The 13011-nt window shown below is 46.6% G+C and overlaps 1 protein-coding gene across 4 annotated transcripts in view; it reads left to right on the forward strand.

Annotated features, from left to right (window-relative positions):
• The window catches only part of Capn3 (calpain 3), a 47077-nt gene that overhangs the window by 16795 nt on the left and 17271 nt on the right, over nt 1-13011 (forward strand). For 2 of the 4 annotated variants that reach the window (XM_031371604.1, XM_031371605.1), the window contains exons 2-7: nt 4354-4423; nt 5607-5725; nt 8455-8588; nt 9149-9317; nt 10669-10812; nt 12260-12343. In XM_031371604.1, coding sequence (XP_031227464.1) covers nt 4354-4423; nt 5607-5725; nt 8455-8588; nt 9149-9317; nt 10669-10812; nt 12260-12343 — 720 coding nt within the window. The remainder of the gene's footprint in view (nt 1-4353; nt 4424-5606; nt 5726-8454; nt 8589-9148; nt 9318-10668; nt 10813-12259; nt 12344-13011) is intronic. The other 2 variants (XM_031371607.1, XM_031371606.1) reach the window with 1 other exon arrangement.

The following is a 13011-nucleotide window of genomic DNA, read 5'->3' on the forward strand; positions in this document are numbered from 1 at the left end:
CTTTTTACTCTCTGCAGTGTTAGTTGACCTGTAGTCAACTGTGGTGCAAAAATACTAAATGGGGAATTCTTGAAATACTTCAGAAGTTTTAAATAACCTTCACTATTGTATATTGTTTTAATTATTCTATTTTATTATAGTATTAGTCATTGCTCATTGCCTGATATTAAGTTAGATTATCCTCGGTGTGTGTAACGATCTATGTGGGCATTGGTCCTAGCCAGTTTCAGACTTCTGGGGGCCTTGGAATATACCTCACGAGTAAGGAGACTACCGTATACCTTCACTCCAGTTTTCCTTGTTATATCATGACCTGTACATTGTCTATCAGTAACCAAGACTGATATGTTATTGAAAACAAATCCCACATTTTATTTCCTTAGGGTTCTTCCTCTGTCTTTTTATGTTCCAGTCTTGTGTCCTTAGCCTCCCCTCTCAGGTCCTCCTTGTTTCCCATGAGCTTCGCACTTTCACAGAGCACTAGTGAGGAATTTTGTAAAACACTTCTCATGGCATCTCTCTTGACTTTTCTTCTGAGTAGACTGAACTTATGGATTTGTTTGGGTTTTTTATATATATATATATTTTTTTTAAATTTTAAGTATCTGAGTATTTAAGTATCTGTGTATGCCACATGCTGTGCTCCTGGTAGCCACTAGAGGGCACTACACCCCTTATAACTGGAGCTACAGACCATTGGAAATTAGGGTCCTCTGCAAGAACAGCAAGTGGTGTTCTATCAGAAGGCTGAGCCATCTCTCCAGCCCTGGGCTTATGTGTTTTGAGGAGGCTGACCACAGACAGAGGTCAAGTACCTCTTAACACAACACACATCGAGGGCACAGGCTACAAATGTGCCTTCTCATTGCTCAAGTTGACTACTTTGTTATGTTCACTGCCTTGGGTGCAGAGAGTCTTTTAATTCTGCATGAGAGGTCTGTGTTCTCTCTGTGTATGTCTCTGTGTAGCCATTCATACCAATACGGACTCGTGTATATTCATTGCCCGTTATTCCAGCTATACTCAATGGAAGTCCCTGTATCTGTGTCACATATCCCTAGGTTGGTTTTTGTTTATTTGATTGATTGTTTGTTTTGGAGGTTGTTTTGTGTTGTTTTCAAATATTCTTGAGAACATTCTGATTTTGAATCATTACAGGATGCTCCAGGTTCATCTGATATAATTCCTCCTCCAATCTTAGAATCAGCCATACTGTAGCCAGTGTGTGTGCACCAGTTACGTAGCCGAAATGTGAAAATGAGGACCGAGAACACTTGGTCAGTATAGTGCTTGGTGTACAAACAGGATGAGCAGAGATCAGTTCCCAGACTTGATTTAAAAGCCTGGCATAGTGGCATATACTTATAATCCCAGCACTGGAGAAGCAGAGACAGGCAGGTCTCTGAGACTGGCTGGCCAGTCAGCTTAGTCTACTCTGTGAGCTCCAGGTTACCTGGAGCAGAAAACCTGAAGCAGATTTCTGAACCTGCTTCAGAAAACAAAAACAAAACAAAGCAAAATGGTGGAGAACAGTTGAGGTATGACACCCAAAGTTGACCTCTAGCTTCCGCATGTACACACATATAAAAGATGGGTTGCATTATGATCCTTTCATTATAGATATAGACATAAATATAGACATAGATATATAGACATAGACAGAGATATAGACATCGATATAGATTAGCTATAGATGTAGACTCCCCCATTACTCTTTCTGCCCTTTCTCCTCTTCCCAAGTATTCACCCTTGTATTTTTTTTTTTCCTTTTTAAAACTAAAAAGAATTTTTTTTGGCTTTTGAGACAGTCTCATGAAGTACAGGATGGTCTAACACTCGGTGAGTAGCCAAAAATACTTTAACTCCTTGCTCTCTGAGACAGGCATGTACCTACCTAGGTGCTGGGATCACAGGCGTGCACCTACATGCATACGTATGTGGAGGTGTGTGCCATGGTGTTTGTGTGGAGGTCAAAGGACAGCTTGTAGGAGCTGATCCTCTCTGTTCACCACATGGGCTCTGAGTATTGAGCTCCTGACATCAAGCTGGACAGTTGGTTACCTTCGCCTGCTGACCATTCCCACTGACCCAAACCTTCTTTAGCTGAATACGATTCTGATGTGCATATACATGGTTTGTTTGTTTATTTGTTTTGGTTTTTCGAGACAGGGTTTCTCTGTGCGTGTGTATGTATTATAGATGGTCACAGTATAATTGCTTCACTGATTTTTTTTTAAAGGTTTTATTTATTTTCATTTTATCTTATGTGTGTGAGTTGTTTGTCTGTGTGCATGTGTACCATTTGTATGCCTAATGCGCTCCTTCCTTCAGGGGGTGCTGGACCCCCTGGAACGAGAGGTGCTGACAGCTGTGAGCTACTGTGTGGATGCTGAAAACCCCTCCTCCTGCCTCTGCCTGCTGAGCTCTGGGATCACAGGCATCACCACCACACTTGGTTTACAACACTGAGGCTTGAACCCAGAGCTTTGTGCTAGTTAAGCAGGCACTCTGCCAGCCTGATTCTTATTTCTTTATGGTTTTAGGTTCTGTCCTCAGGATAGATTCCCAAAGAGATAAATCACCAAAAGTCACTTGAGATTTATGTATTTATTTTATGTATCTGAGTACACTGTAGCTGTACAGATGGTTGTGAGCCTTCATATGGTTGTTGGGAATTGAGTTTTAGGACCTCTGCTTGCTCTGGTCAAGCCCGCTCACTCTGGTCAGCCCTGCTTGCTCAGGCCCATTTTCTCTGTTTGGTTTCAACTTTTACAGATTGCCTTTTAAACATATTTTTCTTTTAATTCTACCTTTCAGTTATATAAAACATCCTATGGGTTTTCTGTCAAAACTACTTCTAAACAGTTATATTCCAAGTTCCTCGCATCCCCAGACCCTCCCACCCAATAGATACCCGTGTCGCTGGCTTACTCCCTCCCCCAGCCTTTAGTTTTTCTACACCAGGAGAGCTGTGGTATGATATGGATGTGCCTTTCTATGGAGTATGATTGAGACATCCTGAGTGTGGAGGGCAGAGCTCAGCTCACTTGGGAGAATTGTGTAGTTGTGAGGAAGGAGAAAGTCAGGGAGACAGACAGAAAGACAGAGACTATGTCTTAGTTAGGGTTTCTATTGCTGTGATGAGACACCACGACCAAGACAGCTTGGGCAGGAAAGGGTTTATTTCAGCTCACACTTCCAGGTAGTGGCCCATCACTGAGGGAAGGCAGGGCAGGAACTCAAACAGAGCAGGAACCTGGAGGCAGGAGCTGATGCAGAGGTCATGGAGAGGGGCTGCTTACTGGCTTGCTCTTCATGGCTTGCTCAGCCAGCTTTCTTATAGAACCCCGGATCATCAGCCCGGGGATGGCCCCACCACAATGGTCTGGGACCTCCGCCATCAATCACTAATTAAGAAAATGCCCTACAGCCACATCTTATGGAGGCACTTTCTCAGTTGAGGCTCCCTCCTTTCAGATAACTTTAGCTGTGTCAAGCTGACATAAAACTAGCTAGCACAGAACATTTTGCAGGAATTACAAGGTTTCTTGAAGCTGTGAAGAACAACATCAAAATCAAAACACTGAATCTTTAATGAGTTTAAATGTTAAAAAATAAATGAAAATGAAGCAAACACTGAATGAAATCAAGCGCGCCATCTGTTGGCTGCTGATGTGCTGCGCGTGACCTAGTCTTGGCAACTGCGACTGCCGCCATTGCTGCTGTGGGTGTGTTTGCCTTTTCCAACAAACTAAGAGGGCAAGGTGGGGCTCACATGGGATTTACTGTCTGCTTCCCCAACTGCCAAGGTCTGTGTCCAGAATCCTAAAAGGGAAGATTGGTCTCCTCCTCTTCCTCCTCCTCCTCCTCCTCCTCCTCCTCCTCCTCTTTCTCTTTTTCTTCTAGCATCCTTTCCCCTGGTTTAGAAAAAACAAAGCCAGGAGTTCTGCAGTCACATTGCCCCACCCCCCAAGGTGCATGCTACTCAGTACATGGTGTGGAGAGAAGACAGGACAGCTTTGAGGCATTCTCTTACCCTCTCTGACCCTCAGATGTTTATTGTTCGTTTTGAGACAGAGTCTCCCTATGAAGCCCAGGCTGGCCTTGAACTAGGCATGCTCCTGCCTCAGCTCCTCCAGTGCTGGGATTACAGATGTGCACCAATACACCAACTTCCGAGCTTCAGCTTTCTGGTTTTAAAAGAAGAGTGCTGGCACTCCACTTGGATGGCTGTGGAGAGGCGAGAGGGACAGTGAGTGTAAAGCCGCTGGTCCCAGTGCGGTAGGCCATCAGCTCAGTCCAGGACTCCTACAATTACTGGCATTACCTGGTTGTTTCCTTCTTGTTTCACAGGAAATTTGTGAGAATCCCCGGTTTATCATTGGTGGAGCCAACAGGACTGACATCTGTCAAGGAGATCTAGGTAGGAAACTCCCTCCACCATGTCCTGCCAGGCAACCTAGGGCTAGGTAACCAGAGAGATCGCTACTCAGGGTATGAAGGGATACATTCTGGTTTTTCTTTTAGTGCATCTCCTAATCTTTAAAAAATTATTTATTTAATGTGTGTGTGTGTGTGTGTGTGTGTGTATGTGTCTATCTGTCTGTCTGTGTGCACATACCATGGCATATACCTGTGAAGGTCAGAAGACACCTCGTGGGGGTCAGTTTTGTCCTTCTTCCGTGTGTATGTCAGTCTCGGGTCGGCAGATCACGCATCTCTACACTAAGGAAGTCTTTTGACAGAGGTGGTGTCTGCCATGTAGAGAAAGAGGCCAAGGTTCTGTCAACTTGTCGGCTTGGCTGTTCCACATCCCTTCCCCTCCTTCCCTTCCACCTTTTGTTCTGGAAGCCTCCTCCCTGGGCAGACTATAGGCAAGCTCTGAGAAGAGAAACTGGAGAGAATATTAAAAGACTATTTAAAACTTGACCCCAAAAGGCAGGAACAACTGAAAAATACCAGCTCACTTTGTTCCAGAAAGAGAGGCTGAGAACTCCTCGGGTACTGTGGCTTCCGGCACCTGAGGGACACAGCCTGGAGAGTGTGGGCAAACTAAGCCCTGAGCCTTCAGACAATACACTGCTTCTGAGCTGAGTCAAGGGAGGGAGATAGCTGGTTTGGGTCACTGTGAGCCTCTCTTCCCACCAGCAGCGTGGCAGCTAGCCTGTGCCCCCAGTAGATAGATAGCTGTGGGACTGTCGGGGTGCCAGACATGTCCCTTACCAGCCTTAGTGCCCTGTGTAGAATGGTTCTGCGGCAGCTTGCCCAACAGCCCTGCCTTCTGACACACATCTGCTTAGCTGATGGTTCTCTGATACTGTTTTTCCTTGATGCCAGAAGGAGAAATGGGCTCACCCTACAAAGACAGAAGACAGCCATAATTACCACTGTTGTCTCCACTGAGACCATAGCAGGAAGTGTTTTGTAAATGGAGGAATCGGATGCCCTTAGGAAAGCATCTAGTCCTAAGAGAATGAGTTACCAGGTCCCTGCCAATCTCCTTGCCTGGCCTCACACCTAGTTGAGGGAGCTTCTGACTGGGGGCTGAGCAGGCTCTTCCCAGAGGGGAAGCCCCTATCTGATTACCTGGGTCTGTTTGCTCGCAGGGGACTGCTGGTTTCTTGCAGCCATCGCCTGCCTGACCCTGAATGAGCGGCTGCTTTTCCGAGTTATACCCCATGATCAAAGTTTCACTGAAAACTACGCGGGGATCTTCCACTTCCAGGTGAGGAAACGGGGGTGTGGCTGAGACAGCAGCCATACCTCAGTTAACGCATTGAAGACAACCTTAGAGAAGGCACCAACATGCTCTGTGCTGCATTAAGGAATGAAAACCAGGTGACCTTCTCTTGTCTGTAGTCTGGTGTGTGTGTGTGTGCGCGCATGTGTTCTGTAGTCTGGTGTGTGTGTGTATATGTGTGCGTGTTCTGTAGTCTGGTGTGTGTATGTGTGTGTGTGTGTTCTGTAGTCTGATGTGTGTGTGTGTGTGTTCTGTAGTCTGGTGTGTGTTTGTGTATGTGTGTGTGTGTGTTCTGTAGTCTGGTGTGTTTGTGTGTGTGTGTTCTCTAGTTTGGTGTGTGTGTGGTGCATGCACACATGTCACACCCATGTGTGACCTGTCTGTCCTTGTCGCCTGTGTATCTAATGTATGTGTGTGTGTGTGTGTGTGTGTGTGTGTGTGTGTGTGTGTGTGTGTGTGTGGTGCGTGCACATACCTCATACGCATGTGTGACCTGTCTGTCCTTGTCACGTGTGTGTCTAATGTATGTATGTGTTTGCTGTCTTGTCTGTGTCTGTTCTCATCTGTGCCTGTGTCATATGTCTGTTGCCTAGTTGTTTGTGTGTGTGTGTGTCTGATTGTCTGTCTGTCTATCTGAATCCGTGCCTAACAGAGGGCTTTGTTTTGTACTCATTGAACAGCACAGAAATTCTTTGCAGAAGTCTTGAACAGATTTTTACAAGGAAAGAAATCACTTTACTGGTCCCCAAGTCACCCAGACATCACTTAAAAGCACAAAACCACAGACATATTATCAACTTGCGTCCGCATGTTGCTTCCAACATGGGGTATTTGTTGCTTACGGTTGCATCCAACCTCTTGGTTGTTTTCAGGAAATTATTACCGCAGCATGCATAATCTTAGGTCACGGTCACGGCAGAGTACATAACTTAAGATTAAAGCAGTGCGTTTAGCGTAGGTTGTAAAGGCTGATTACGTGGGAAATAGAAAGCATAATGAGGTTGGTTACACTGCTCTCCAAAAGGCCCATTAAGCTTCAACAGGCTGCATGCAGAGAGGCCAGCAGGCTAAGTGCACAGCCCTAAATGATCTCAAGGCATATTATTAACTTGGCTACAAGGTCCAAGAAACATTCAGTCTCTTCCGAGTCAAGAGATACTTTCAGACAAGTATAGCCCCACACAGCCACAGCCTGCCCACCCCTGGTCTCCGGGCCTTGACTTCCCAGTTGGCTGAGGAAAGGCTCACACACCTACCTGTGGGCAATGCCCCATTTACAGCTACAAGCTTGTAGAGAAGCAGGTGTGGATCTGTGCCCTCCAGCTTACATACTTTCCACTGTGCCCCAGAAAGGGAGAGAGAAAGGCATCCTGGCTGCTGGCTTGGGTATCTATTTTCGTCCTCCAGCTGCCTGGCTGCCATGTTATTTCCTGAAGCCCCCTCAGACAGGTTCTTAAGATGCTCAGCCTGGGCCGGAACCGTGGTGGTGCACACCTTTAATCCTAGCACTACAGAGTGAGTTCCAGGGCAGCCAGGGCTATACAGAGAAACCCTGTCTCGAAAAACCAAAAACCAAAAAAACAAAAACAAAAACAAACAAACAAAAAAAGATGTTCAGCCTGAAAGTGTTGGATTTTTTTTATTTTTTCTGTGATCCCTGGTTCATGACCCTATACCCTTGACGGAGGAGTCTATTTACCTTCCTACTGCTATCACTAACCTTTCTAGTTCCTGCAAGAAAATTCTAGTCTTCTGGGTATTTAGTGGCTAGTTTGACCCAGCCCTGAAATTATTGGTTCTGGAATGAATTTATCCACTAGAATTTTTCTGGGCACTGACAAATTCTGGGCTGGACCAGAACAGATCTGAAACCTGCATGTGGGGATCTGGAACTTTCTGTGGTTCTGAACAGTGTGACTCTGGCCCTGAAGACTCCTAGTGTCCAGAACAACTCGAACTGATCAGCTGACATCCCACTTGTATGGTACCTCAGCATATCCCGTGCACACCCCCTTTTCCATTTAAGTCCTACATTCTGTCATCAATAAATAAATAAATCAGTTGAGAGTGGTGCCGCAAACCTATAATGCCAGCAGCACTCAGGAGGCAGGGGCAGGAAGATCATAAGTTCGAGACTAGCCTGGGTATCTAGAAAATAAAAGTTGTTTATCTGTGCCCCCTGACTTCACATACTTGATACTGTGGCCCAGAAAGGGAGGGAGGGAGGCATCCTGCCTGCTGACCTGTGTGTCTCAAAAACAATAGGAAGGAAGGAGGGGAGGGAAGGGAGGAAAGAAAAAAGTGGGATAAAGAGAAATACTTTAGTTAGCCCAACAGCTTTCCTTACTCATGAGTTCTCAATCCTGGGCATGCACTGGAATCACTTGGGGATACATGAGAGTACTCATAACCAGGTCTGTCCCAGACCTATGAGCAAGGGAGAAAAGTCTCAAGCCCTACGATGTTCACAGAGGACCTACCATGTCCAGAACTGGGCTGGGCTTTTGGCAGACACTAAGGGGTATGCAGTCTCCTGTTCTGCAGAAGTTCATGGTCTGGCTAGGGAAAAATTTACACACTCAAAAGCCAGACTAGGATGAGCAAGCTTCAGGATGCAAAGCCCAGGAAACGGCAGGGTTTTGGCTCAGCAGCCTGTAGGATGTGGAACCAGGCAGGCAGTCCACAGAGGTGACTGTGCTTCTTGCTTCTTGCAGTTCTGGCGCTATGGAGACTGGGTGGATGTGGTTATCGATGACTGTCTGCCAACTTACAACAATCAGCTGGTTTTCACCAAATCGAACCACCGCAATGAGTTCTGGAGTGCTCTACTGGAGAAGGCTTATGCCAAGTAAAGCAACATTTAGGATGGGAAACAGGACTACGGGGGAGGATAGGTGGGGGATGGATATGGATTTCAAGATTCAGCCAGTCTCCTTCACATTAGGCTAGGCATGCGAATACATGCTCATGTGGATTGTGGGAGTTCAGTCAAGACCCCGAGTCAGCTAGAGATCAGGTCCGGGCAGTAGGAGTCCTATCTGAAAAACATAAAACCAAAAAGGTATAAAGATGTGTGCAGTAAATCTTCAGCTTCCTACAGCTGGCTCTCTGATCCTGCCTTCCTGATAGGTGTTTCAAGTCTTGGATCAGCTCATTGCTTCCCTTGGGTTACCTCCTAGGATCTTACTTGCTGAAATCCATATACTTGTCACATGTTCACAAGGCCAGGTTGTCTCTTACCTTAGGCCTCCACCTCTGCCGCTAGATTTAGCAGATGGTGGGAAAGTGCTGTGGGAAATGGGGACAGTCGAGACATCGCTTCTGGCCCTCTGTGGCCTTGTGTTAACTCAGCTGATCATGCTTCCTGGAATTCCTAGACTCCAGACTGGCTTTTGTCCTCTCTCTAAGGCTCCACGGTTCCTATGAAGCTCTGAAAGGCGGGAACACCACAGAAGCCATGGAGGACTTCACAGGGGGCGTGACAGAGTTCTTTGAGATCAAGGATGCTCCAAGTGACATGTACAAGATCATGAGGAAAGCTATCGAGAGAGGCTCCCTCATGGGCTGCTCCATCGATGTAAGTATGACTCCAGGGAAGCCTTTCACTCAGCTAACAACACACACAGCTTCCTCCTGAGGTGGGGCAGATGCTTTAAAAGCAGGAGCCACATCGGTGAGATGGCTCTCTGGTAAAGATCCTTGCGACTGAACCTGAGGACCTAAGTTTGATCCTTGGGGTCCACATGGTAGAAAGACAATGGACTCCCGAAACTTGTTGTCTGACTTCTGCATGCACTTCCTCCCCACACTAAATAAACAACAACAAAAACATTTTTTTAAAAATATTTATTTATTTTATGTGTATGAGTACACTGTAGCTGTACAGATGGCTGTGAACCATCATGTGGTTGCTGGGAATTAGCTCAGGATGGTCAGCTTGCTCCAGACCCACTCGCTCCAGCCCGTTCCCTCTGGCATAATTCACTATAGCTGTCTTCAGACACGCTAGAAGAGGGCGTCAGATCTCATTACAGGTGGTTGTGAGCCACCATGTGGTTGCTGGGAATTGAATCAGGACCTTGGGAAGAGCAGTCACTGCTCTTACCTGCTCAGCCATCTTGCCAGCCCCCCCCCCAATTTTTTTTTTTTTAAAAGAAACTACCAGTAATTCCAGCAATTTAAAAGTTGAAGCCAACCTGACTTGCATAGTGAGGTCTTGCTTCTAAAAACAAAGAACATGGATGACTGTTAACTTTAAAACGAAGAACACGGGTGACTGTTAACCTTAGAATGGACAGTTTTGTGTGGAAACATCTTCCTGAGGATGGGGTGCTTCCCAAGAAAAAAAGGCTGAGCACTGACACTCCAAACCCTAGAATCCTGGTAGGAACAGATCCAGAAGCCCCACTGATCGGCCTCGCTTGTCCGAACTGCTCAGCACGAGCCAACCTGCAAGTCAACCACATCGCTGGCTGTGGATCTTTGCTCTTAGAGAGCTCCGTAGTCGTTGAGCTTGGACATCACCTCAGTCCTTGGGCTCTGTGCTGTTGTCTGGCTGATCTCTCTGACCCTCTCTCAGGGTATCAAGATCCTATGAACTGAGGCAGGAACAAGGAGAGGACCCACCACAGACTGGTTTCCTCAAGGGCTGCTTTGGGAATAGTAGTACGGGGTGGGGCAAGCCACCTCCTGCCTCTTTCTCTCCCTAGCACTCCCTGTGGGTAGGAAGGCTTGGTTGTCACCACAGGGAAAACTCTCCTGTCCTATCACTGTCTTGCACCTTTTCTGCATTTGTACCCTGTTGATGTCTCTCTCCTCTTTTGCTTTGCCTGTCATTCCTCCTTTCTGTGCCCTTCCCTTCCCACCCTCCCTTGTTTGTTCTCTTTCCCTTTCCTGGGTTCTCCGCTTTCCTTCCCATCGGGCCTCAGGATGGCACGAACATGACTTACGGAACCTCTCCTTCTGGTCTGAACATGGGGGAGTTGATTGCGCGGATGGTGAGAAATATGGATAACTCGCTGCTCAGAGACTCAGACCTGGACCCCAGGGGCTCAGATGACAGACCGTCACGGGTGTGTACATCTCCAAATGTCGAGACTGACTAGCACCCCCAGATCTGCATGGCCCATCCTTCTGAAGTCAGTGTCAACAGAACAGATCCCCCCTCTTTTGGTAACTCTCCTATAAGGAACACAGGGCTCCTACCCTGTAGTGTTTGCATCCTCCTGCTTGGAAGGGCACATGTGCTTACTGATGCCATACAGAAAAACACGGAGGAAAATTTAGCCTGTATTTTCCCATCTAAAGATAACTGCCCAGCACTTGGTATATGGTCCTTCTGGGCACAAGCTTGAACTATATTTTTGTTTTAAAATTGTATCTTATGTTATGTATCTTATATGTTACATCTTTGCAAACCTGTTTTTTGTTATTGTTGAGGTTCATATTTTTAAAATGCAACTAAGTATTCTTTTATATCATTTTAGTAGCTGTACAATATCCTAATATGCCAATGTGTTATAATTTACTTACTAACACTCTATTATTATTGAAAAGTTAGAGGGCTTTTTAAAGTCTGTTTTTCAAAAGTGTTATAATAAGCATAAAGACAGTTTTGTATACACCCATAATAGTTTCCATAGGAGAGTACCAAGAGTAAAACTGCTGGTCAAAATGATAGGCTGTGTAGAGCCAAAAGCCATCTCAGGCAGCCTCTGAGATGTAGGTGAGTGGATCAGTGAGTGCCCTACTCTAATCTGGGTCAAACTGATGAACTCTAAGAGACTAAGGCGAAAAAAGTTCCAGTCTCACCTACACCTGTCATCCTGAAGAAAGCTTCACACCCACGTGGCCCCCAGAAGCTCCCCCAATGCTGTTGTTACTGGGCCAGCTGATGCTGGATGCCCATCGAGGGCTCAGAGGGCCATGGTGATCTACACTTGTGCCAAAGAACCCTCAAGAACTAGAACTTAAACATCTCTGCCCCTGGGACAGCTGTCCCTGCATTCAGACATAGTCCTGTCACAGCAGGGAACTACTCCATGTTCCCAGCACTGGGAGCAGGGACAGAGTTCTCTTGAGTTTCATGTTCTAGTAAGTGTGAGGTTGGTGAGATGATGTCAGGAGAACTCCCTTTCTCAAATCCTTCTTTGGGGAATAGTCAACTCTAGATGGGCTCAGAGGAAGGTGCAGACCCCAGAAGTCCCCCTTTCCTCTGCTGAGGGGGTCTAGAAGGGAGGGGAAATTCTTTTATTCACCTTCTATTCCAAGACTCACCTTGCTCTCTGGCTGTCAGGACAGCAAGGTCAGCTTGGAGGACTAGGGCAGCATCTTCCTGTTCCTCTTGAAAAAACCAGCGAGGGTCTGATCCTGGCTGTAAGGCATAATGTCAGGGAAGCGAGTCATCCTTAGTCTGAGATAACTCAGAAAAGGGCCAGCATGAACCCTTTTCTCCAATCAGCAGAACTTCTGCTCCCCCCACCGCAACTCCTGACAGGCTGTCTGGTTATTACTCTACAGACAATTGTTCCGGTGCAGTATGAAACAAGAATGGCCTGTGGGCTGGTGAAAGGGCATGCCTATTCAGTCACGGGGCTGGAGGAGGTGAGTCTGCTGGAGCTTGGTGGGGCCAGGAAACCCCTGAGATGACCTGCTAAAGTCAGGACTTAACTTTCATGGCCTCTCTCACCACCCAGAGACCTCTCCAGTCAGGTCCAAGCTGGGTTCCTGAGGGCGGAAGGGACCTATGGGACTGACCCAAGGTAGACCTGGCCGCTGATCTTCTTGGTTCAGCTGTGCGTGGTGAACGTGCACACTTACGCATGTGTGCACGTGGAGGCAAGGGGTCAGTGTTGGGTATTCCTCAGTGGCTTATCTTATTTTGAGACAGTGCCTCTCACTGAGCCTGAACCTTACCAATTGGTTAGATTGGTTGGCCAATGAACACCAAGGATTGCCCCCATCCCTGCGCTGGGGTTACAGATATATTTTGCTGTGGCATCTTTTTTACGTGGGTGCTAGAATCCAAATTTGGGTCTCTATTCTTGACCAGCAGGCATTTCACCAGATGAGTCATTTCCTTGGCCTTTCTCTTTTAATGCGGAAGACTGGAATTTTTCTAGTTGTTTCCAAGGAACAATTAAGAAACACTGCTTTTGTCCTACAAAGTTGAGTTTGTTTACTGCCATGTTTCCTGTTTACTCATGTTCATTTTGCTTCCTGTGGGGTTTCTGAAGTGCCCTGGGTCATTTGCCAAGCAGGACCATTGTGAG

Source organism: Mastomys coucha, unplaced genomic scaffold (genome assembly GCF_008632895.1).
Source record: "Mastomys coucha isolate ucsf_1 unplaced genomic scaffold, UCSF_Mcou_1 pScaffold15, whole genome shotgun sequence".
NCBI lineage: Eukaryota > Metazoa > Chordata > Mammalia > Rodentia > Muridae > Mastomys > Mastomys coucha.